This window comes from Phyllobates terribilis, unplaced genomic scaffold (genome assembly GCF_046119375.1).
Source record: "Phyllobates terribilis strain yellow unplaced genomic scaffold, ASM4611937v1 Scaffold_1__5_contigs__length_1240528914, whole genome shotgun sequence".
Taxonomy (NCBI): Eukaryota; Metazoa; Chordata; class Amphibia; order Anura; family Dendrobatidae; genus Phyllobates; species Phyllobates terribilis.
The window spans coordinates 483843872-483869946 of record NW_027362761.1 but is presented as its reverse complement, the minus strand read 5'-3'; the positions used below and the strand labels follow the sequence as shown (position 1 = coordinate 483869946).

Here is a 26075-nt window from a genome sequence, read left to right as displayed (position 1 = left end):
CACACAGCTCAGGTAAAGAGTGTAAAGTAGACTCCTGACAACAGAGAAGTGTGAAGAGACTGTTTTATCCGAGGACGGCTTGTAACATATTGTCTCTCCTGCCATGCAAAGAGGATCCCACTGAAGACTGCCTTCTGCAAGTGAATTCAACAGGGAAAGAGAAATACAAAGACTTAAGGCGGCCATACACATTAGATGGCTGCTGACTGATCGATGCTTTGGTCAATCATTTGGACAACAGCAGTCTCAGCCAACTCTCCCATACACAGGAGGACTCATTGGGCCGAGTGCTCCTGTGTTCTCTATGAGAAAACTGCTGACTGACATGTCGAGAGGCGGCTGATCTCCAGGAGAACAATGCGATCGGTAGCCCGAAATCAGACATGCAAGGTAGACATCTCCCCGACCATCAGCAGGACGGTGCCTCCACACATAATAGACTGTCAGTAGAACCCGTCAATATTAGTCTAATGTGTACGGGAATCTTAAGGCTATGTTCATTTGGATTTTTCTTGAAACATTCAAAAATGTCGAGTTTTTCAACAGGAAACTGCTTCATTTTATGGCATGTGCAAAACACACTTCAGGAAACACCAATGTTTTATGAGGTGGTTTTAAAAAATCACAAAAAAGATGGCAGCTATCTACCATCTGTCTTGTTGGGCTCCCCATAGACTACTTTATTTAGCCTTAGGGTATGTGAACACAGCACCTTCTAGACGGTGTTTTTCCTAAAGCATCATCATTGATGCCTTCAACTTGGCAGTGGCGTTTTTTTTTTATTTTCATATATAAGATGGTGGTGGCCTTAAAAGGTCAACATACTCTAAGAAAGCTAAAGACCCTTAACAGTAAGGCTGTGTTCACAAGTAGTGTTTTTTTTTTTTTCTGCGTTTTTTAATGCAAATTAAAAGCTGCTTGTTACAGTATAAGCGAAAGCTACGAGCACGGTGGCTCAGTGGTTAGCACTGCACCCTTGCAGCGCTGGGGTCCTGGGTTCAAATCCCACCAAGGAGTTTGTATGTTCTCCCCGTGTTTGTGTGGGTTTCCTCCCATACTCCAAAGACTAATAGGGATTGTAGATTGTGAGCCCCATTGGGGACAGCAATAATAATAATGTATGTAAAACGCTGCAGAATATGATAGCACAATGCATAATAATAAATAGATTTTTTTTCTGACTGAATTTGACAACTGCTGCATTTTTTTAAAATCTGCAGAATGTCAATTATTTCATCGTTTTGCAGCATTTTTGGTGAATAAAATGCACTGTACTCAAAGCCCATATGTAACCCACACCCAAAAAATGCTGCAAAATAGGTGACAAAAACTCTGCAAAAAAAAAAAAACACAGCTAAAATGCCACAAACGGGTCATTTTAAAAGCAGCATTTTTAATACCATGACAGTAGTTTTTAGCTGCTGGAAAAAACATAGCCTAACTGGTGCCTAAGTTTTGTGGTGTTTTTTTAGTTATAGGTTTACGGAATTTTTTGTTATTTGACTAGTAAAAAAACTTTTCACCTGGAGGACGGTAGAAGGCTCCTAAATACTATAGTAAAGTGCCCTTATGTACTATGGCAGAAGCAAAATTGATTATGCACGTAAAAGGGCACTAGAATTATTTTGTGGCAACACTTTTTGTGGTGCTTACGTGTTATATCTTCTTTTGAGAAGCTAAAAAGGTAACAATAATAAAAGTTAAACAATTCGTTCATAATAGTCATACACACACATTAGTCTTGCTCCTTATTTACATACAGCTTTTTTTTCCACAGAAAACCCTCTGCAATAAGTTTGTGGTCACTTCCCAGTGTTGGTACAATTGCAGCCCCAGACACGGCCGCCCGGCATCCAGAGGAATGCCAACTATTTCATAACTTAACAGGCGAAACTCTGATCTGTAACATATGAACAAAAAAATGACTTGCAGCTTCAGTCTGCACCACTCACCCATACGGCGCAGATATTAATAAGGAGTAAAAAATAAAAAAGTAACATTAAGCAGATTAGACGGCAGAAGGCAATGCCTGGGGTCCGTCCTTCGTTTAGTCTGTGCTCCCTGGAGGAATGTCAACAGTACAGGAGCCAGAAGAAACGGGCGACGCTCTGCAGCGAGGGCTGGTGATGATCAGTGCATCAGTATAAAGTAATGAGCTTCATACAAGCATGAAACAACGTCCTCCTGTGCAGAACCCGCGCAAGATGAGCATTTCTTTCAATGCTGACAAGAATAAAGGGGCTTCCAATTTAATAAAAGTGGTCTCCAAAATCTTTTATACAGGTAAAGCAACAAAGACAGATATTACTTGCCCTCCACGAGTTCAGCGCTAGCTCTGCGGTGTCAGTGCATTGGCTGCAGAGATGACGTCAGCACTGCAGCCAATCATTGAGCTCAGCAAGCCAACTATATCAGCTCAATGATTGGCTGCAGAGGTAATGTGCGTTGTAGTATTGATATCACCACTGCAGCCAAAACACAGAATGGAGCAGCAGAGGTAGAGCCAGCACTGAACCTGGGAAGAGTATTCACATGTTATTCCTGGAGGCCAGTAAACTCACTGGGAATTAGGGAAGCCTCAGCAGAAGATTGGCAAGGTGAGATTAGACATTTTTAAGAATTCCCCTATTTTACATTAGATCCTCGGTAACATTAAAAAATATTGGATTGCGGTCAATGAGAGAACAAATCCTTGCACTTTCTGCAACAGAAATTGACATGCGGCAAATAAAAAGGGAATGAATGTGTGATCAGAAAATTACCTATTGTTTAAATCAGGTTTTTGTGGTACATGTATTTTTCTTTTTGATAATGTGTTTTTTTTATATTAGGATTTTTCTTATTTTTTTTTCTAAAAGTGTCATCTTGCCATTTTCACATTGGACACACACTTTTTTAGAATCTTACTTCATGTCGTTTCAGGAAAGGTTTTCAGAAAATCCTTTTCAGAGGCAGGATTACAATGACAGGTAACATAACATCTCTATACACAGCTGATAACACAGGATCCACCAATCACTATAGATGTCACAGCTCACCTGCTCCCCCCTCCCTTCACAATGACCTTTGCACACGCTGATTAGACGCTTCAATACAAAAGATAGAGTCAGACTGACATTGAGACTATGCACATGTGTTGTTTCCTGGAATAATAGAAGTCTAAAAAAGCCCATGTGGAACACTGTGAAAATTGCAAAAAGCCCTGTTTGTTTAAAGCGATGGGGGTTCACAATTCAATACGGACCAAAGACGACATCAGCATGAAGTCTGTATGTTCTCCCCCATTACAAAGATAAACCTACCGGGAACGTAGAGGGTACACTGCACTTGGGGCAGTGTGTGATGACAATGTCTGTAAAGTGCTATGGAATATGTTGGTGCTATATACACAACATTAAGAAATGATAATGTTCTCACCTGAGCAGTCTCCGCCATCTTCTGTTCAAAGTCAGATTTTACAGCAGCATATTTCTCCACACAGGCCTTGTAGCTCTCTGTGGCTTTTTTGGCTTTTATTGCAGCCTAAAGAAGATGAAGAATAAATAAAAAACTTAAACTTGACTGTACAAATACTATGACCTGTCACACTTGTCCTTGGTGTGTAACGAATTTTAACTTAAAGTATAACAAGACTTAAAAACCCCAGTCTTCTCCAGTGATCCTCTAATACACTAATCATCTATTTCTTTATCGGATGCCGCAGGTCAGCCACTAATAGCAGCCATGACACTCACAGAGGACTCTAACAGATTAGGTGATAAACCATTAAGTAAATAATAATCTCCACCTCCAATAAAAAACAAATGCTTAATGCAATGGTCACAGACATGTGCATGAGTAGATCGTGACAAATTCATAACTTTATTGTTTTAGCATGGGTGGAGACTGAAATACAGGGTTTATATTAGCTGGGCAATCCCTTTCCCACATATTCAGAGACATTAAAAAAAAACCTCTGATGAACACTGCACATTGCTATGAGCTCAGGGCACACGATGATTGGTTAGTACAGTCCAAGTAAACACACCATACAGGAAACCCTGGATCCTGCAGCGAGGCTCGGCATTCGGTAACAAACCGGTAAGGCCAAGCTCTGACAGGTCTTTATTCAAATGAGAAAATGGCAATAAACCTCATAAGCAAAAAGCCCAAACAAATCGTAATTAAAGTAGCATTTTGGTGAAAATGTTAACATTTTGCAATGCTCCTTGTGTGTTGACTGTCCACAAAGTATCGCCGCAGTCTCCTCTATCATCACTGCTCCAGTCTTCATCCTGCCCCATCAGCCACTTTCACAGGGCAGACCTAGAAGACTCTCACAAAGGATCTCATAGCAATGTATTCAAAAGAATGACTTCTGGATGAGATGACACAGTGTGATCCAACCAGACATCAAATACTGATAAATGTGCATTATCTGATAAATGGGACGGGTGACATTTTGCCAAGTGTGTAGTCATTCCTGCAGGTATCAGTAGATGTACTGTCACCTGCCCTACTCAACGCTCAATACAAAAGTGAATGGAGCCGGACTAACCCTTTAAGGAGGTTTTCCCATCAACAATAATTAATTTTAATCAACAGATTTTGGAATAATAATGGATGTGTTTAAATAAAATGTTCCTGTGCTGAGATAATCTTATACATGTGCCGCTGCTGTGTACTGTGTAATGGCTGTGTCTGACCGTACAGGAACATGGTCTGATCATACCACATCTCCTGGGCAGGGGAGGAAGCAAAAGAGTATACAGACATTACAGCACGGGATTACAGCTTTCTTTGAAGTAAAACCTTGTTTAAAATAGGCAGGGAAATGCTTTATCTCACAAAAAGAATCAGCTGTGATCCCCTGCTGTAATATCTGTATACTTTTTTTTCTCCCCCACCCTGCCCAGGAGATGTGGTACGATCAGACCATGTTCCTGCACGGTCAGTCACAGCCATTACACAGTACACAGTACACAGCAGGGGCACATTTATAAGATTATCTCAGCACAGGAACATTTTATTTAAATAGATTAAATTGAGAAACGTATTAGTATTACAAGATCTATTGATTAAAATTAACTTTTGTTTGTGGGAAATCCCCTTTAACCACTTCGCGCCAGAGCCTGTTTTTGCCTTCGTGACCGGGCCAATTTTTTCAATTCTGACCACTGTCACTTTATGAAGTAATTACTCTGGAACGCTTCAACGGATCCCCCTGATTCTGAGACTGTTTTTTCATGACATATTGTACTTCATGATAGTGGTAAAATTTCTTCGATATAACTTGCGTTTATTTGTGAAAAAAATCGGAAATTTGGCGAAAATTTTGCAATTTTCAAACTTTGAATTTTCATGCCCTTAAATCAGAGAGATATGTCACACAAAATAGTTAATAAATAACATTTCCCACATGTCTACTTTACATCAGCACAATTTTGGAACCAAAATTTTTTTTTGTTAGGGAGCTATAAGGGTTAAAAGTGGACCAGCGATTTCTCATTTTTCCAACAAAATTTACAAAAACATTTTTTTAGGGACCACATCATATTTGAAGTCACTTTGAGGGGTCTATATGACAGAAAATACCCAAAAGTGACACCATTCTAAAAACTGCACCCCTCAAGGTGCTCAAAACCACATTCAAGAACTTTATTAACCCTTCAGGTGCTTCACAGGAATTTTTAGAATGTGGAAGAAAAAAATTAACATTTAACTTTTTTCACAAAAATGTTACTTTAGACCCAATTTTTTTTATTTTCACAGGGGTAACAGGAAAAAATGGACCCCAAATTTTTTTGTGCAATTTCTCTTGAGCGTGCTGATACCCCATATGTGAGGGAAAGCCACTGTTTGGGCGCACTGCAGGGTTCGGAAGGGAAGGAGCGCTATTACACTTTTTGAATGTAAAATTTGTCTGAATAATTAGCAGACGCCATGTTGCGTTTGGAGAGCTCCTGATGTGCCTAAACAGTGGAAACCCCCCACAAGTGACACCATTTTGGAAACTAGACCCCTTAGGGAACTTATCTAGATGTGTGGTGAGCACCTTGCACCCCCAGCTGCTTCACAGAAGTTTATAATATTGAACTGTAAAAATAAAATTTTCACATTTTTCCCACAAAACCGTTTTTCATCCCTTAATTTTGCATTATCATAAGGGTAATAGGATAAATTGCACCATGAAATTTGTTGTTCAATTTCTCCTGAACACGCTGATACCCCATATGTGGAGGCAAATTACTGTTTGGGCACATGGCAGGGTTTGAAAGGGAAGGAGCGCCATTTGACTTTTTGAATGTAAAATTTGTTTGAATAATTAGCGGACGCCATGTCACATTTGGGGAGCCCCTAATGTGCCTAAACAGTGGAAACCCCCCACAAGTGCCACCATTTTGGAAACTAGACCCCTTAGGGAACTTATCTAGATGTGTGGTGAGCACCTTACACCCCCAGCTGCTTCACAGAAGTTTATAATATTGAGCCGTAAAAATAAAATTTTCACATTTTTCCCACAAAACCGTTTTTCATCCCTTAATTTTGCATTATCATAAGGGTAATAGGATAAATTGCACTATGAAATTTGTTGTGCAATTTCTCCTGAACACGCTGATACCCCATATGTGGAGGCAAATTACTGTTTGGGCGCATGGCAGGGTTTGAAAGGGAAGGAGCGCCATTTGACTTTTTGAATGTAAAATTTGTTTGAATAATTAGCAGACGCCATGTCGCATTTGGGGAGCCCCTAATGTGCCTAAACAGTGGAAACCCCCCACAAGTGCCACCATTTTGGAAACTAGACCCCTTAGGGAACTTATCTAGATGTGTGGTGAGCACCTTGCACCCCCAGCTGCTTCACAGAAGTTTATAATATTGAGCCGTAAAAATAAAATTTTCACATTTTTCCCACAAAACCGTTTTTCATCCCTTAATTTTGCATTATCATAAGGGTAATAGGATAAATTGCACCATGAAATTTGTTGTGCAATTTCTCCTGAACACGCTGATACCCCATATGTGGAGGCAAATTACAGTTTGGGCACACTGCAGGGTTCGGAAGGGAAGGAGCGCCATTTGACTTTTTGAATGTAAAATTTGTTTGAATAATTAGCAGACGCCATGTCGCATTTGGGGAGCCCCTAATGTGCCTAAACAGTGGAAACCCCCCACAAGTGCCACCATTTTGGAAACTATACCCCTTAGGGAACTTATCTAGATGTGTGGTGAGCACCTTGCACCCCCAGTTGCTTCACAGAAGTTTATAATATTGAGCCGTAAAAATAAAATTTTCACATTTTTCCCATAAAAAAATGTTTTTCATTCCCTAATTTTGCATTATCATAAGGGTAACAGGATAAATTGCACCATGAAATTTGTTGTACAATTTCTCCTGAGTACGCCGATACCCCATATGTGGGGGAAAACCACTGCTTTGGTGTACGGCATGGTTCGGAAGAGAAAGGAGCGCTATGTTGGCTGGGATAGGCAGCAGACACCATGTCACATTTGAAGAGTCGCCGACATGCCGAAACAGCAGAAACCCCCACAAGTGACCCCATTTTGTAAACTACACCTCTCAAGGAATTCATCTAGGGAAGTAGTGAGTATTTTTTAATTTTTAAATTTATACCATTGGGCAGTGAAAAAAGCATAATTATATTTTTACCACAAAAAAATGTTTTACCCTCAGGTTTTACATTTTCACACAGGGCAATGGGTAAAAATGGTGCCGAAATGTGTCACACAATTTCTTCTAAAAGTGTCAATACCCCATATGTGGCTGTATCGTACCGCTCAGCCGTACGGCGAGATCTGGAGGGGACGGAGCGCTATTTGATAATTGGAGAACAAATTATTGTAGAATAGGCATTTGGATTTGGGAGCACAAAATTTTCTGAATTTCTTTTGGGGGGTAAGGGTTATTTTGCTTTTCCAGAGCCTTTCTGCTACCAGTAACTTGGAAGTCCCTTATATTTTTAACAGATGATGGACTTGAGTGGGGACTAGCTTTTTTTGAGGACTGAGTTGAAGCTTTTATTGGGAACATTTTACGTAACATTTATCCGGCGCTCTAGGCTGAGCACTTACATCGGGGTTTCCATCTAAATTTCCAAGTGATGTAATTCAGATGAAACCCCTGCGGGATCCATTCACTGTAATGAGGCAGCAGAGTTACTCTGGACTCCGTCTGGCCTCTGTTTAGCGGTGTCCTTTTTTTCAGAAGTGCACAAAACTGTGGCCAACCGCACTTTTATGCACGCCTAAAACAAATGACACAGTGGGATCCCAGGCTAGACGGCGTCCACAGTGGCCTATATCTGCCTCATTACAGGGAATCTCCCATCATGGGTTCCGGCTGAATCACGTATTTCAGAGATTTACACGGAAACTCTGGTGTAAGTGCTCAGCGCAGAGCACAGGATAAATGTGAGCAGAGCCTTACTGGGATCTTTGAGAGACATAATAAACAAATCAGTAGCAGGTGAAGAATTGGTTTTATTTATTTTTTACGCCGTTCCTAGTGTGATATAACTGATTAGATTACTTTATTCTTCGGGTCGGTGCGATTACAGAGATACCAGATTTATATCGGGTCACACACTAAAAGACGCTTTTTTTGCAAAATCTAGTTTTTGCATCATCATATTTTGAGAGCTATAATTTTTCCATATTTCGGCCGACAGAGTCATGTGACGGCTTGTTTTTTGCGGGACGAGTTGACATTTTTATTGGTACCATTTTTGGGAACGTGACATTTTTTGATCGCTTTCTATTCCGTTTTTTGGGAGGTAAAATTAACAAAAACCGACAATTCAGGAATTGTTTTTTGAGGTTTTTTTATATGCCGTTCTGCGTGTGGTAAAAGTGATCAGGCGTTATTCTTGGGGTCAGTACGTTTACAGCGATACTACACTTACTGTATTTTTTTTATGTTTTGGCGCTTTTACACAATAAAACTATTTTATAGAAAAAAATATTTTTTTGCATTGCTTTATTCTGAGCGCTATAACTTTTTTATTTTTCGGCTGATGGAGCTGTATGGCAGCTTTTTTTTTGCGGAACAAGATGACGTTTTCAGCGGTACCATTTTTATTTCTATTTTGTTTTTTGATCGCATTTTTTTCCACTTTTTGTTTGGCGATATGATGAAAAAGCATATTTTTTTGCTCCGTTTTTTATTTATTTTTATTACGGTGTGCACAGAAGGAGTTAATTAGTGTGACAGTTTTATAGCTCGGGTTGTTTCGGATGCGGCGATACCAAATATGTGTACTTTTTTTGGTTTTGTAAAAATATACGGATTTATTGGTTTAATATTTTATTTATTTATTTTTATTTATTTTGTGATTTTTTTTTTTTAATAGTTTAAAAACTTTTTTTTTACTTTTTTTTACATTTTTACTTAGTCCCTGTATGGGACATTAATTTTTATTTTTCTGATCACTGATCTCATGTAATGTAATAGACATATATTACATTACATGAGATCTTCCCTGACTGTTTCAGTCAGTCTCCTGTCTGGCTCAGCTTGCAGGCTGAGCCAGACAGGACACCATATATGGTAGAGCTGGAGGCGGTCATGTGACCTCCAGCTGACATAGCAACCCCAGGTCCTGGAAGGAAACGGAGGTCTTCGGAGAGGTAAGACGACCCCCTCTCCTCCTGCTGTCTCCTATATGCCGCGATCACTATAGATCGCAGCATATAGAAGACAGCAAGGGGTTAACATCACTGGGACCTGATCTAATCAGGTCCCGATGATGTTCCCTGTCAGAGCTAACGCTCTGCACCGGAATCGCAGCGCTTGCAGGACCCTGGGGGTCCTGAGCGCTGCGAGACCACCCACCGTTTTTAAACGTCGGCGCTGCACAGAGCCCGGCAAGCGCCGACGTTTATCTACAGTGGGCGGTCGGGAACCGGTTAAGGATGTATTGAGCTTTGCAGAGGTTGTGTAGGTAGACTTTCCAGCCTAACAAGAGGTGTAAAGCAGCACAACTGCATAGTGCACTCTATTCTCTAGATGTCGGACATATGTGTGGCGCCCCTGAGGGTTCAGTCACCTGAGGTGTGGTGTCTCCCTTCTCTCAGGTAAGGAGGGAGAGCTGCACGGAACCCCAAACACCTGCATCCAACACAACACTGCTCCAGGCCAGCTGGAAGAGCAACATGCAGAGCGCAGCTGCTGAGCCCTGACACTGGCTGGAGTAGGGGGGAACCCAAAGTAGGGGGAACCAATAGTGGGTGTGGGTGGAGAAAGCACTGATACAGTAGATATAAAAGGAAGACATCCTAGTTCAGATCAGTCGAGTAAGGAGTGGAGTTTAGTGAGGGCTGTTCAGAGGAACAGTCCGGGAGCAGAGGCTCAGCAGGAGCTCTGCTCCACAAGTTAGGGCCCAGGATAGAGGCCCCGGAGGGGAGCAGGGAGTAGGCTCCGTTCTAAGGAAAGGATCCCAGGGGGTACGGCGCGTGCAGGACGGCACCCGTACGCCCCGCTCCTGCCAGGTGTCAGGAGGGATCGGTTGCTTCATTCTAATCCCCAGGGGGTCAGGTTGGTCCCGGATCCGACGTACAGGAAGGACTTCAGCATACCCGAGCGGGAATGAGAGTGGGCAGCGTAGGGCGGCGGTGAGAAGGACCAAGTGTGAAGACGGTCAAAGTAGAAACACGTGAAAGTGGGGTTCCGCCAGGCGTTCCTAAGCTGCTTGAGGAAGGACTGAACCCCTGCCCGGTGAACGCAGCGCGACGAGGGAGGCCTTTACCTGTAAAGTGCACTTGTGAATTGCCTAAGAACAGTAAGTAAAACCTTGGACGACCGCATAGAACAGCCTCTGTCTGTTTCTTCACCGCGCCATTATTCCTCACCGCACCACAACGCCCAGCGTCGCCTTCCATCTATTTACACTGCCCTGAGGCCCACTCCACCTGTGGGGAGCCATTCCATCACAAGCTGCCATACCATCTGCCTCAGAGGACTGTTGTAGCGCTGGTGATCCTCACCAGACACCACGGGTGGCGTCACAAACTCTCTGAACTTTTGCCAATAACGGATACCCCTTTGTGCACTGACCGCCCTGAGCCAGCCACCGTGATTCCCCCTCAAAGAGTACCCCGAGGCCCCGGGGGCGAGTCATCCAACTGGCGTCACGAACAGGATGCGTGACCAGCCCGCCATCTGCGAGTAATGTGTGCCTAAAGAAGTGTTTTCTGCTCTGAATGTGGCGCCCGCCCCAGAAGAACGAACGCCATTATGGGCGTGTTAAAGGACAACAAAATGGAGCCTCTCATCGTGGGCCGGGTCCCGGAATGGCACCAAAAGCAGGCCCTGCCCCTTGTAACAGTGACTGTCCGCGTAGATGTGTCCGTCAAAGCGGGGGGGGGCAGTCACAGGGAGTGACCGACAGCAGATCACCATGGGGCCGCCCCCAAAAGAGGAAAGGAGGCGGAGAGAAAGAATGGAGACAGGGGGTGGTCTCCACCTGTCTGGGCAGACCGCACCCGGCAGCCGAGATGGAAGCACGCGAGAGCCCAGCCTCCGCCTCAGGCCTGCCACTGCAAAAGGAGACCCCCCTCACCCAGGAGGGTGAGAAGAAGAAGCTGTCCCCGGAGGACGTGGAGTTCCTCAAGGGTGAGGTTCTCGAGCTGGGCCAGCAGGTCGAGCGGGCCCAGCAGGCAGCGATCGCCAAATGGAAAGGCGAGCTGCTGAATAAGCTAAAAGCACGGCGGAAGGCAGCACCGGAAGTCGGCAGTGGTGTTCTAGCCCCGGCGGAGAACCAGGAGGCCGTGAAGAACCCAGGAGCAGGTAGGAGAGAATCCCCAGTCCCGGGCGCTGCCAGCGCCGACCTGCTCCTGGGCCTCCTTCCCCCGCCCTCGCCATATGCCGCCGTGCCCTGGTGGGAACAGATGTGCAACCCGGAACCTTCACCCCCGGCCGTGGAACAAAGGGCCACCCACCTGGAGCTGTCCTGGAACTGCCACCCCCAGGCGCTGCGCCAGAAGGTCACATGCATAGCGCCAGTCCGGAACCTCTAAACCCTGGCGCTGAAGCTGCGGGGCTGTTACTGGGAGCCCTCCCGCCACCTCCACCTCCGTCAATTGAGTGGGTCTATGGCGAGCCGGTCTTCGACTGGTCCGCCCACTTCGAGGACCAGCAGCGATGCCCGCTTCTCCCAATGCCAGTGACGCGCCCCTGGGCCTGCTGTGTCGTGCGGCATCGCGCGCACGGGGGCTTACCCGGAGCCGGATCAGATGGGGGTAGTAGTCTCGTGGCGGTAACCCGGTCCGTGCCCAGGGTGTCAAACTAAGTGTGTGGCAGTCTTGGTAGATGTTGTTTCTGTGTCGACTACGCCACCCGTTGATTTGCGGTCACAAGGCCGCCGCTGCAGAACAGTCCGCTGAGGCCGGTAGTATGGGTGCAGCGATGGTGGTATAACCCCCAACGGGAGGGGTATGGCCTCAGGGCAGCTGGTGCGGATGATGGGGGTAGTGATAGTGCAGAAAGGAGAGTCAGAGACGTGAGATGCAGTTTCAGGGTTTTTACTCACAGGTGTTCCTTCAGTCACTCTGGCCTTGAGTGACCACCCGAGCCGTGCTGCATCCACCAGGTGCTGGACTCGGCCAACCCCCAGGCAGTTCCGGAGCGTAGTCCTGAGCTTCCCTCTCTCTCTCTTTCTCCTGGCCGTCCCCACCAGGGATCCACCTTTGTCCGGTTCCCTTGGGCCTTCTATGGTAAAACCTTCTCTGGCTTTCCTGACCCTACTCTTGGTGTACCTTCCTGGTGGATGTGGTGAGGGTCGTGGCAAAGCTTGCCCACAACCTCCGGTTCCTGGTTAAGGGTTACCTTTGCCTCCGCCAGCTTGGGATCCGGTGCCCTCTTCTGCCAACCCTTCACCCTTTTTAGCTCACTCGTGGGATCTCAGGGTTCCCTCTTGGTCTTATGCCTCTGGGCCTTTCTTCCTCTTCCTCTCTGCTTCAGGCCTGGCCCTGGAGCTGGGCCCAGCTGGAGCCACAGCTCCCTGTCAGCCCTCCTGGCTGAACTCCTCCTCAGCACTCTCCTGACAGACTGACCCTATCTCTAGATGGTGCCCACCATATATACTCCCTCTATGTGTGAGCCCAGGTGACCAGCACCCAATGGGCTCCTATCTCTATGCCCAGAGCCCCTCCCCTATCTGCCCCTACACTACTGGGATGTTCCACCCCCCCTCCCACTCCAGCCAGGGACAGACGCTGTCGTACCTGCACATCTACTTGGTGGGAGTACCGTAGTTCTGTCCCCCGGAAATGGGATGTATGTAGTGCATGCAGCCTACTGAGCTCAGTCCCACACTCCATCCTTACCCGGGAGTGGAATACCACACCTCTGGTTTGAGGTGCAATACCCCTGTAGCAGCCGAGTCCTCAGGGTGCTACATTCCCCCCTGGTAAATCACAGCACGTCCTCGGGCTGTAAAAGAATAAAACATACCAAAACATACAAACTTTTTAAAACATACACCAACATATAAAACATTATAAACATTATCAGATTCTAGCAATATAAACTTTTTCATATAAAACTCTTTTATATAAAATGTTCTTGAGCTTCTGGCCACTGTGCACTTGTGACCAGGTAAAGTGCCACAGTCACTGGGAGGAAAACAGTAATCCTCCTATAAAACCGGTAGGGGGCGCCTTAAGAAGCGCAACTATTTACAAGGGTATGGCCGCTCTCAGTCCTCGGCCAGTGGGAATAAGGGATGGCTGCTCACAGTCCTCAGCCTGGTTAGGGATAGGGACACACGGGTAACAGTTTGCTGGTCCCTACGGGGACTATACTTTACTGGTAACAGTTCTTGTACCCTTACGGGTAACTATTTACAGCTTCACTGTACCGTACTTTAATAACGGCATCCTCCTGCTCCTTCTTGAGGGTAATCTTCAGACCCGTCCGGGTCCTCTTGACCTTCCTCAAACCGCAGCTCCTCCTCAGTCAATCTGTGCACATGGAGAGCATATGGACCTTTGGCACATTGATGCCGGGTGAAGGTGACCTCATCACCCAGGTAAAGATCACGTCCTCTGTGTCCCTCCGGCAGATGGCTCTCGACGTCCCTGCGGGTGACAAAGACGTCGCCGGGGGTTCTGTGGTCCCGGATAAAACCCCAACCGTGCTGCAGTTGAAACTTGATTACGGTCCCGGTGGCGCGGGGACCATGGGCTGCACGGGGGTTTCGTCTGGTCCGGCTTTTCTGTTCCGCACTCTGTACTTGCAGCCGCTCCTCGCGGACCCGCCTCTCTCGCCGTTCCCGGTCGAAGACCTCCAGCTGTTGCCGGCAGCACTCTGCTCGCTGGGCTGCGGCCGCCCGGGTCTCATGGGTGAACCCAATGAGGTTTTCTCCGGTGGGGTCCCATTCGAACTGCGCCTCCTCCAACGGGAGTGGGGCGATCTTGGCGGGCGCCGGAGCCGGAATCAGGGGCTCACACAGAGGCCTTTCCTTCCGGAGTCGGGGATGGAGGTACTCCGGTGGCCACTCAAAGGGCTGCCCATCCGGGCAAGTGTGCTGGGCGAACAGGTCTTCACCCAAGGGTAGCACGGTGGAGGTTGAGGGCGCGATGGTGGTAGCGGCGCCCGGATTCACCAGGCCTTGCGACCAGGCCGGTGGCACTCTAAAGGTAAAGGGCACTGTGGAGACGGCGGCGCCCGGGGGCACTCGACCTTGCGACCAGGCCAGTGACTTGGTGGAGATAGAGGGCTCTGTTGGAACTGCGGCGCCCGGGGGTACTCGGCCCTGCGACCAGGCCGGTGGCGTCTCCTGCTTGGCCGCGCTCGGGGTTGAGGCGCGTGACGTCACAGGGGGCGTGGCCGCGGCTCCTGCTTGAGGCCTAGTCTGGAGCGGTGGCGGTGCAGCGACGGGCACGGTAGGGGGAATTTCGGGCTCTGCGACGGGGAGCTGGGGCAGGCTCACGGTTTCTAGGCTTGGGGTAGTGTCGTCCCCTTTACCTGTCTCCGTCTCTTCAGCTCCTTCCACGGCGTCGTCTCCGGCCTTCATTCCTCCTGTACCATCCTCAGAGGCGGTCAGACTCCTCGTCTCGGGTGGCGTGCTCCGCTGGCGGGTTCCAGCCTGCTGGGCCATCTCCCTACTCCACTCAGTCAGCGTTTCTCGCTGCACCTGGGCCATCCTCCGTGCAAGGCCCTCCAGCACGGTCTGTGCACGCTCCCGGTCTCGGGGGAGCTGTGCCAAGATCTCCACCAGGTCTTGTGGGGTGGTGGCTTGCAACAGGCTCCTGACCACAGGGTCGGTGCTGCCTGACTCTCCCTCCATCTCCGGGTGCGACCTCCCCAGACTCCCCCAGGCTGCACCCATCCTCACTCTTTTGTTCTTGATCCGCCCACACTGAGGGCGGTCCTGGGGCAACTTGGTGATTGTCAGTTCCAGGGGCAGTCCCCCCACGCTGATGGACATCTCTATCATTGCAGTCTCTGCTGGTGGGGGCGGTCCTTGCTTTTGGCGCTCTTCTGGGACCAGGCCCACGATGGGAGGTCGTCTCTTACCACCCTCTGGCACGCCCATAATGGAGTCCGCTCTGCCAGGGCGGGAAATCTTCTCAGATGGCGGGAACCGTCTCCCAATGGCGGGAAACTCCGTGGACGGCGGGAAAAGACTGCAGATGGCGGGCAAACGGCGGGAAACGATCCGAGATGGCGTCCGATGGCGGGGACCCTCTGGAATTGGCGGGAGACTCCTTTTTACGGTAAATGTGAACTTCTCTTCAGGCACGCAGTACCCGTCGGTTGCGGGCACGTGATCCTGCCGACTACGCCAAAGTTGACGCGCCCCTGGGCCTGCTGTGTCGTGCGGCATCGCGCGCACGGGGGCTTACCCGGATCAGATGGGGGTAGTAGTCTCGTGGCGGTAACCCGGTCCGTGCCCAGGGTGTCAAACTAAGTGTGTGGCAGTCTTGGTAGATGTTGTTTCTGTGTCGACTACGCCACCCGTTGATTTGCGGTCACAAGGCCGCCGCTGCAGAACAGTCCCCTGAGGCCGGTAGTATGGGTGCAGCGATGGTGGTATAACCCCCAACGGGAGGGGTATGGCCTCAGGGCAGCTGGTGCGGATGATGGGGGTAGTGATAGTGCAGAAAGGAGAGTCAGAGACGTGAGATGCAGTTTCAGGGTTTTTACTCACAGGTGTTCCTTCAGTCACTCTGGCCTTGAGTGACCACCCGAGCCGTGCTGCATCCACCAGGTGCTGGACTCGGCCAACCCCCAGGCAGTTCCGGAGCGTAGTCCTGAGCTTCCCTCTCTCTCTCTTTCTCCTGGCCGTCCCCACCAGGGATCCACCTTTGTCCGGTTCCCTTGGGCCTTCTATGGTAAAACCTTCTCTGGCTTTCCTGACCCTACTCTTGGTGTACCTTCCTGGTGGATGTGGTGAGGGTCGTGGCAAAGCTTGCCCACGACCTCCGGTTCCTGGTTAAGGGTTACCTTTGCCTCCGCCAGCTTGGGATCCGGTGCCCTCTTCTGCCAACCCTTCACCCTTTTTAGCTCACTCGTGGGATCTCAGGGTTCCCTCTTAGTCTTATGCCTCTGGGCCTTTCTTCCTCTTCCTCTCTGCTTCAGGCCTGGCCCTGGAGCTGGGCCCAGCCGGAGCCACAGCTCCCTGTCAGCCCTCCTGGCTGAACTCCTCCTCAGCACTCTCCTGACAGACTGACCCTATCTCTAGATGGTGCCCACCATATATACTCCCTCTATGTGTGAGCCCAGGTGACCAGCACCCAATGGGCTCCTATCTCTATGCCCAGAGCCCCTCCCCTATCTGCCCCTACACTACTGGGATGTTCCACCCCCCCTCCCACTCCAGCCAGGGACAGACGCTGTCGTACCTGCACATCTACTTGGTGGGAGTACCGTAGTTCTGTCCCCCGGAAATGGGATGTATGTAGTGCATGCAGCCTACTGAGCTCAGTCCCACACTCCATCCTTACCCGGGAGTGGAATACCACACCTCTGGTTTGAGGTGCAATACCCCTGTAGCAGCCGAGTCCTCAGGGTGCTACACCAGCACCCCCGGTTGCCAGCCCCAGCGGAGAAGAGTTATGCTGGGACAACCGGGGGGAGATCTGATGGGGCTTCTCTTATGAAACAGAGTCCGCCGCCCTGCAGAGGAAGGAGTTCTGCAGACGGGAGCTCCGACAACTGGAGAGGGAGCGCCGCGCGCGGGAGGTGCGCAGTGAGTGCCTGGAGGCCCGAGACAAGGCCGCCAAGGCCGTCAGGCGGAGATAGCCCACCCCAGCCCCAGTGAGGAAGGCCTCATCGTAAAATTCAATTTAAAGGCTGGATGGGGCTTCATCCGCAGTCCCGAATTCCACAGGGACATTTTTGTCAACCGGCGGGATGTGGAGCCCGAGTTGGAAGAAAGCCATCCCGACCGGAACCTGTATCCGGGAGATCGAGTCACATTCACCCGGCACCATGGTGAACGTGGCTGGTATGCCCTGCAGGTATACCATGTCAGCAAGGACACTTCCCTGCAGGAAGTCCTTCGTGACCCGGCCGGGTCAGGGAAAGATGAGGAGTACCCCAGGCGGGGATTCCATTATTAATAGTCTCTGGACTAAATGTGTATAATCACCCGTTATGGTGCAGTGTTACAGTTTGTGTTTGTTCTATAGTGTGATGTTTTTCCCATTACCCGTCAGGGTATACAGGCTGAGGACTGTGAGCAGCCGGACATTGACATTGTATATAGTTTAGCAATTCTTAAAGTGCACCCTCTTGGTTTTATACTTGAAACATAGTACCTCAGAACAAAAACCCGTTTGGCGTGGTGGAAAATGAGGTCCAGTATCTGGATCATCCATGCCCTGCAGCCACGCCCAGGGCCTACGTTGAGGGTTTGCGGACGGGTCCCTCATGCTGCTACTGTTGCACCCTGGTGCAGGAACTCTATTGAAAGTTGATTTATCTGAAAATGCTCTTTAAATATTTTTGTAACGTAACCAATAACGTTTAAAGAAAGTGTGCCTCCCATAAAGGGAAGAAATGTTATGTGTTTATGATCTTATATGCGGATGCATATTTAAAAATTTTTGCATGTCATTTTATTCTTTGTTTTGCTTTGTTCCAGCCCGCGGACGTGCTGTGCTTTACCGGGGGGGGGGGGAATGTGGCGCCCCTGAGGGTTCAGTCGCCACAGAGGTACTGCACCTCACCTGAGGTGTGGTGTCTCCCTTCTCTCAGGTAAGGAGGGAGAGCAGCACGGAACCCCAAACACCTGTATCCAACACCACACTGCTCCAGGCCAGCTGGAAGAGCAACATGCAGAGCGCAGCTGCTGAGCCCTGACACTGGCTGGAGTAGGGGGGAACCCAAAGTAGGGGGAACCAATAGTGGGTGTGGGAGGAGAAAGCACTGATACAGTAGATATAAAAGGAAGACATCTTAGTTCAGATCAGTCGAGTAATAAGTGGAGTTTAGTGAGGGCTGTTCAGAGGAACAGTCCGGGAGCAGAGGCTCCTCAGGAGCTCTGCTCCACAAGTTAGGGCCCAGGATAGAGGCCCCGGAGGGGAGCAGGGAGTAGGCTCCGTTCTAAGGAAAGGATCCCAGGGGGTACGGCGCGTGCAGGACGGCACCCGTACGCCCCGCTCCTGCCAGGTGTCAGGAGGGATCGGTTGCTTCATTCTAATCCCCACGGGGTCAGGTTGGTCCCAGATCTGACGTACAGGAAGGACTTCAGCATACCCGAGTGGGATTGAGAGTGGGCAGCTTGGAGGGCAGTGGTGAGAAGGACCAAGTGTGAAGACGGTCAAAGTAGGAACACGTGAAAGTGGGGTTCCGCCAGGCGTTCCTAAGCTGCTTGAGGAAGGACTGAACCCCTGCCCGGTGAACGCAGCGCGACGAGGGAGGCCTTCACCTGTAAAGTGCACTTGTGAATTGCCTAAGAACTGTAAGTAAAACCTTGGACGACTGCATCGAACAGCCTCTGTCTGTTTCTTCACCGGCGCCATTATTCCTCACCGCACCACAACGCCCAGCGCCGCCTTCCATCTATTTACACTGCCCTGAGGCCCGCTCCACCTGTGGGGAGCCATTCCATCACAAGCTGCCCTACCATCTGTCTCAGAGGACTGTTGCAGCGCTGGTGATCCTCACCAGACACCACGGGTGGCGCCACGAACTCTCAGAACTTTTACCAATAATTGATACCCCTTGGTGCACTGACCGCCCTGGGCCAGCCACCGTGACCCCCCCCCCCAAAGAGTACCCCGAGGCCCCGGGGGCGAGTCATATGCCTTAGCAACTTTATCATCCAGAGTGCAGCTGTCTCTCCATGCTCAATGTCGGACCAGGTAGGGGAGTCTGCCCCAGCACAAACAACACTAACTACACTGTCACTACATGGGTTCACAACCAACTCTTCCAGAACCCTGAAAATATTCTTACCTATGCAGAGATAAATCCTCTGTAATAACAATGCATAACCAGACGGATGTCCAATAAAGTGGTCATCTACCTACAGCATATGGGCGCCACAGAGAGTGGTCCACCAATCTTTAGGAACGACTTTCATATTACATGAGCAATGCAGGAGAAGTGTCTGACTGGTGATGGCTTCTCTGCTGGGTGTGGAGGGGGGCCAAAGCCAGACCTGATGGCTTGAGTATGAAACATGTTTGTGGGGAGAGTACCCTCAGGACAATCCCAGTGGGAGCTTTAAAAGACATTATTAATGGTTGTCAGGTGGTATAATGGCACCCAGAAACAGTCATAACTAACAAAACAGAAGAGTTTAAGCATTACGACTGCTATATAGTTGTGATTTCCTTTTTGGGGTACATGCTGTAGATAAAAACTTTTCAGGATATGACTGTATCCTAGAAGTAAAGAATCATTATCCCAGCTCAACAGTTGTCACTTATGTAACTATATATTAATAGCCTGTAAATAATGGAAATGTTCTTAAAAACATCCAATAGTCTCTGGTAAGAGAGCTTCCTCTTTATGACCGTGACAAATGTGCAGCTGAGCTCTTGAGCAATGCTTCAGCATCAATGTAGATCCACGGCTCACCGCCTGCTGAAGGCTGCCATGTTCCCTACAATTCACATCTGGCAGGTCCTCGCTCACATTATCATCCGTTATATGACCAGTGAGAAGCTGCACCATGTCCTGAAGACATTACCTTTTCTATCTCTTTTGGGGCGGCTCCTTCCTTCTTCAACCTCTCTTGCTCCACACATTTGATATTATACAGTTCCTTGGCTTTTTGCAGTGATTGTGTAATAGTCTGGATATTTTGTACGGCCTCCAAGGTTCCCGATACTTCCTCCTTCGTCTGCCAGATGTAAAGAAATGGAAAGCAGTCGGTATTAAGCATCCAATAATTCTTAATGGCAGTACATAAACCTATGCACTGTAAGACAGACCTTCTTATGTGCCTTCAGCTGTTCTTCCCCATACTTCTGGAGGTCTTTAATAAGATCCTGCAATTTTCTGACAAGATCTAGATGGCAAGTGGCAAGCTTTTCTGTTGATATTTTGAAGACATCCCACACAGGCCCAAACGTCCTACAACACATAAGATACAGGCATAGCATAGAGGATCACAAAGCTAGTAAAAATAAAAACATTGGCTCCGAATCATAACTAACGTACCCAAGTTGTGTGCAGTTGCTGGTAGACTTGGCAAGTTTTGTCATTGATCGAGAGTAAGCTTCTTCTATTGCTGACCTATAAAATAAAAAGACAAAACATTCAAGGGGTTGTGAGATTTCACCATAAGGAAAATTTTGTGCTAACATTTGGGGGTAACTACTTCGGGTCCTTCTGCAGTTATCTGGAGAGAAGAGCTCTACAATAAGGTTATGTGCACAAAGTATTTTTATAGAGTTTTTGGAGCAGAACCTCCAAGTTTTTGAAGATGATTTGGAGAATTTCTTCTTCAAAACCTTCACAAAAAGTTCTGCGCACATATAGCCTTAGTGTCCTTCTCTCTGGACATGACAAGTCCATACAAAATATGGACAGACAAGTATTTCAATGGTTACTATGTAATACTTCATATCCTTTCTATGGCTACAGAGGTACAAGAATTTCACAAGAGCAACTTCTCCCAATGATCCAGGAACAATTTGGTGATAAACAATGCTTTTCCAGCATGATGAAGACCAGGTAACAAGGCAAAAGTGATAACTAAGCAGCTCGGTGAACAAAACATGGCCAGGAAACTCCCCAGATCTCAATTCCACTGAGAACCTGTGGTCAATCCTCAAAAAGTCGTCCTGTGAACAAACAAAACACCGATATTGTGATAAACTCTAAGCACTGATTAGACAAGAATGGGCGGCCATCAGTCAGGATTTGGCCCAGGAGCGGATATCCAGCTGCCAGGGCGAAGGGCAGAACTCCTGAAAAATAAGGGACAATCGCCGTAAGGCTCTGTGCCCACGATGCAGAAATGCTCCGGATTTTTTCCTGAGCGTTTCTGCATCTCCCTGGCAGAAAAAACGCATGCGGATTTTATATGCGTTTTCCTGCCAGGGACAAGCGTATGTCCCGCGTTTTTCACATGTGATTTCGAATGCGGGTTATCAAGCACTTTTCCGAGCGATTTTAGCATCACTTGGAAAGTGCTTGACAGCTTGGTCACACTATATAAATCCATGCAACCGACATGGATTTATATAATGTGACCAAGTTAATAGTAAAAGAATGGTAAAAAACAAAAAATAAACATTATACTCACCTTCTGATGGCCCCTGGTCTCCTTGTCCGGTGCGTCCGGTGTGTTGGGCGGCTCTCGGTGGTCTAAAAGGACCTTCGATGACGTCATTTAGTCATGTGACAGGTCACGCGACCACCGACGTCAGCGGTCGCATGACCTGTCACATGACTAAATGACGTCATGGAAGGTCCTTTTAGACCATCGCGAGCCGCCGGGGAGCTAGGACGCATTGCTAAGGAGACCGGGGGCAATCAGAAGGTGAGTATAATGTTTCTTTTTTATTTTAAATTCTTTTTTTTTTTTTTTTTTTTTTTTTTACAGGTACTATGGTACCCGGGTCTTTAGGAGAGTCTCCTCTTCTCCAGACCTGTGCACCATCCGCACATTGAATCGCTTAATATCCGCATGTGCACATGCAGTCATGCGGATATTAAGCGATTCAATGCAAGTCAATGGCGGAAAAAACGTCACGCTTACGCAAAATAATTGGTAGTGCTGCGGATTTTTCCACAATGATAATCCGCAGCAGAAATTTCTGCAGCATTTGCACAGCACATGCGGATTATAATTGGGGAACACGGCAGACCTTCTACCATGCGTTTTTTAAGCGTTTCTGCGGCGGAATTGCCGCTGCGGAAACGTTTAAAAAACGCATAGTGGGCACACAGCCTAAATGTTGAGTCTTTACATAAACTTGACGTATTTGTCAATTAAAGTGTAAAAAGCTATAAACCGCTGATAACTGTACTTCTGTAACCATAGAAGCATCTTACTAAAAGAGCTAAAAACACTGAAGCAGCAAACTTAGTGAAAACCAAAATTAGTATCAGTCTCAAAACTTTTGGCCACGACTGTATAGTAAAATATAGAAATGCCAACACAGTATATACACGTAGGTCGCATTCACTTCACTCTGCCCATTCATTACTCGGTCACGGGCCTCTATCTGTATCCATTCATGATCAGAACCATTTTAGCTGCAGAAAGAGGACCTTTATTGGTTTTAATGTTATGGCTGATTGTGGTTTATAAGCAATAGTTAATATTTCCAACCTCAGGTAACATTTAGGACATTTTCCCACTAGTACAAGCTACAGAAGTGTGAACAGTGAAAGTACAAGGGAAAAGACCTTCAGCGTGTGGAGAAGCAGCTTATGGTGGAGTTGGACCTTCATCTAAATGGTTACCTTCCACTCAAATTAATGGTAGATATGAAAAAAGTGTGCCCAACATTTGGCCCCCTACTAATAAATGGAATATCTCTTCGACATGCTAAAAACATAGCGGGGTAGGAGAACTAGGTAACTCGATTATGAGCACAAGGCCAATAGTAGGATAGGTCCTTAATTTTGCCGGAAGTCCTGGGGGGTCAGACTCCTAACAAAACCAACCCTGATGGCCAGAAAACCACTACAGTGTGACCTTGAAACAACTATACATGTATGTGCCCTTGTCCCAGGATTACGTCGGTCATCCCTGAACAGAATGGAGACAAGCACAAGCACAATAGAGAACTGCAAGTAATACGAGAGGAGTAATATCACACAAGTGTTGGCAAACGTCAAAACCATTGTTTATTGCCAACGATTTAGATGCAATATTAAGGGAATGAATAGGACACAGCTGGAATGACAAAGCCAGGGCTGTCCCCAGTTACAAGGGGGAATAATAAGAGCCTGACACTGCGTCACTCCATAGATCTCATATGTCTGATGACCGCCCGTGTCTTCAGATCCAGACATAAACAACCATGTCCTGAGCGGGACCCAATAAAATGTACAATTCCTGTCTTTTTATAAAGAATTCAACAGTTATGACAACGTAAGTGTGGATATACACTATGGGTCCAGTTCACAAAGTAGACACTTACTGGAGTAGGATGTGCCACATTTATTAAAAGGAGCATGCCACCTAATCAGGCGCACTTACCAGTGCCATGCGCTTCTGCGCACTGGAGCAAATTTCTGGAGTAATAACTGGCGTTATTCCGATAAATTTGCTGGCCTTGCCATGCCCCAAGCTTCATCCATTTTGTCACACATCTCTTAATGATAAAATTCAGGATTTTTATTCAGCCCAATTGCCAGAGCTGAATATATCCGGGCCCTCGCCATGCAGTCTACCTCACATGACCTCAGTTCCTGGCGCTGACACCGGAGAATCCTCACAGCACACAGTAGAGTGACTGCAGATCTTAGATCGGACAGCCCCTTTAAAGGTTTCATCAGTGCAAGATTAAAAATGATGGCCCTACAGACAGGCATAAGCCCCTGGGCCTTGGAACGTGTGCTGAAAGATATGTTCAGGCCTTTAGGATCCTTCTTTACTGACAATGTTGTCTGTACATGGTAGGGGAAGCACAGGATATGGCCTAATACATGATCAGAGAATCACATACCTCTCCCGGATGAATTCTGACAGCTCTTTTGTCGATATCTGCCCATGTTTCATGTTATGGTATAAAACATCAAAGCCATTATTCTTTTCCCCCTGTGCAAAAAAAAGAAAAGCACATAGCATTACATCATAGTAACATTACAGTCCTAGGATTATTAGTGATGTAAAATTATTAGGTATACATCACCAGACACCGGGTCATACAACCTAACAACCTAGAACATCGGACCAAATAGATATAGATATACACACACGGCTGTTTCCCAGGGCACCCTATTTGAGCTCAGCTCTGTGGAGAACTGAGCTCTGCACTATGACTCGGCCACACAGACAGCTATTATATTAGTCAATTTTGATAAATGAGACCTGTATACATCATTATTGACCATTGACAAGTAGGGGTAGAGAGGGAAGACCACATCAGCATCATATCTCAAGAATTGCATGTAAATATGGCTTTGACACTCTCTGCCATCACAAGTTACTAAAAGAAGAAGAAACTTTAGGAAATATTCATAGATCTACTCCTAACCACATTGCAGCACCAAGATCTCAGCTTTTACCTGCGGTGCTAACATGCCAGCACTACTAAGAAAATGCATACACTTGACAGTGAACAGCACAGTGCCGCAGTCTGAGGGTCCTCTCCCCTCCCACCCCAGGAATGGCTTCCTGCTCACAGTACATGGGTAAGAGAGGAAGCATCCCGTGAATGAACTACAGCGTGACCGAGAAGCAAGTCAGGCAGTCAGGGGTCTTCATCCTGGACCGCTTCCTCTGAATGTCCCATACTCCCCCACCCGCTACTTAGCACCATACAGAGTCTGACCATGGATCAGGTTTGTACATTCAGAATTGAAAACAGTTTCCTTATACAAAGTTTCAATAAAATGTTAATATCACAATGTTTAAGTAGTTCATGTGCCAGCATAATTCAGTGACCATTTATGTAAATTGGCAGAAGTGTGCTACAGAAAGATTTATAAAATAAGAAGAAGAAATTGAAGATGGCAGACAATTTCTTTAAGTTTTTAGCTTGATCAGCTCTTATCAAGAGAGTTTACAGTGAGGGCAGGATAGGCTGAGATCAGCACAAATCGTAGCATATAAATCATACACATATGTTGTGTTCTGGAGCAATGCCAAATATGTGTCCAGGATTCCTACCATTGTGTTGGGTAGAGAGGAGCCACGTGTTTGTGAATGTCATAAAAAGACGAATATTACCAGGAAGGAGGCCGGACAGTGTCCACAGTGACTATCGACCTCATTCACATGAATGGCTATAGCTGGGCTCTGCTGGGGTTGTCAATGAAATACAGAGAAACCCCGACGGAGGGAACTGTGATCCCGGTCACAGAGCTCCCGTGAGTGCAGTGTAATTTAAGAGCTCATTCAGACAAAAAAACGGTCAAAGTTTCATCAGTGTTTCTAACCAAGTGTTTCAGCGTCATCAGAATTTGGTCAGCGTCAGTTTTTACCACAGAGCTGTCAGCTTCATCAGTATTTCTCAGGTGATAAAAAGATGGAGGTTTTTCAAGTTTCAAACAGTCCATGAAAAGCGGATAGCATATGGATGGCATCAGAGTGCTGTCTGATTTTTTCACAGATCCATAGACTTGCACGGGCAAGTTTGATCGGACACTCCACAGGTGAAAATGGGGCATGTGAACTACTCCTCAAATATAATAGGTACAAGTTCTATCTGTAAAAAACAGATTGTCATAAGAGAAAAACTGACCTCTGAAGGAGCACTTATAAGGTCGACTGGCAGATGACAGCTTTCCTTTAATTAGATCTCTAACTTGTGGCTCCGGTTGTTGCAGAACTAAAAATCCAAATATTAAGGAAGTTTCCATTTTGTAACAATCACAGGCTGGAGATCACTACAGTTTGGGCCGGTGGCATGGCCGAGTCCTTGGCCTGAACCATGCAGTCTCCTACACTGCAACAGAGGCAGGTTTGCTTCTACAACACTGGAGAAGTATAGGA

At 47.3% G+C, this 26075-nt stretch overlaps 1 protein-coding gene across 5 annotated transcripts in view; it reads right to left on the bottom strand.

Moving 5' to 3' along the window:
• The window catches only part of FCHO2 (FCH and mu domain containing endocytic adaptor 2), a 167120-nt gene that overhangs the window by 93534 nt on the left and 47511 nt on the right, over window positions 1–26075 (bottom strand). For all 5 annotated transcript variants that reach the window (XM_073679650.1, XM_073679676.1, XM_073679659.1 and 2 more), the window contains exons 2-6: window positions 24085–24176; window positions 20618–20692; window positions 20389–20530; window positions 20145–20297; window positions 3418–3522 (exon numbers count right to left, since the gene is read on the bottom strand). In XM_073679650.1, the coding sequence (XP_073535751.1) occupies window positions 3418–3522; window positions 20145–20297; window positions 20389–20530; window positions 20618–20692; window positions 24085–24176 (567 nt within the window). The remainder of the gene's footprint in view (window positions 1–3417; window positions 3523–20144; window positions 20298–20388; window positions 20531–20617; window positions 20693–24084; window positions 24177–26075) is intronic.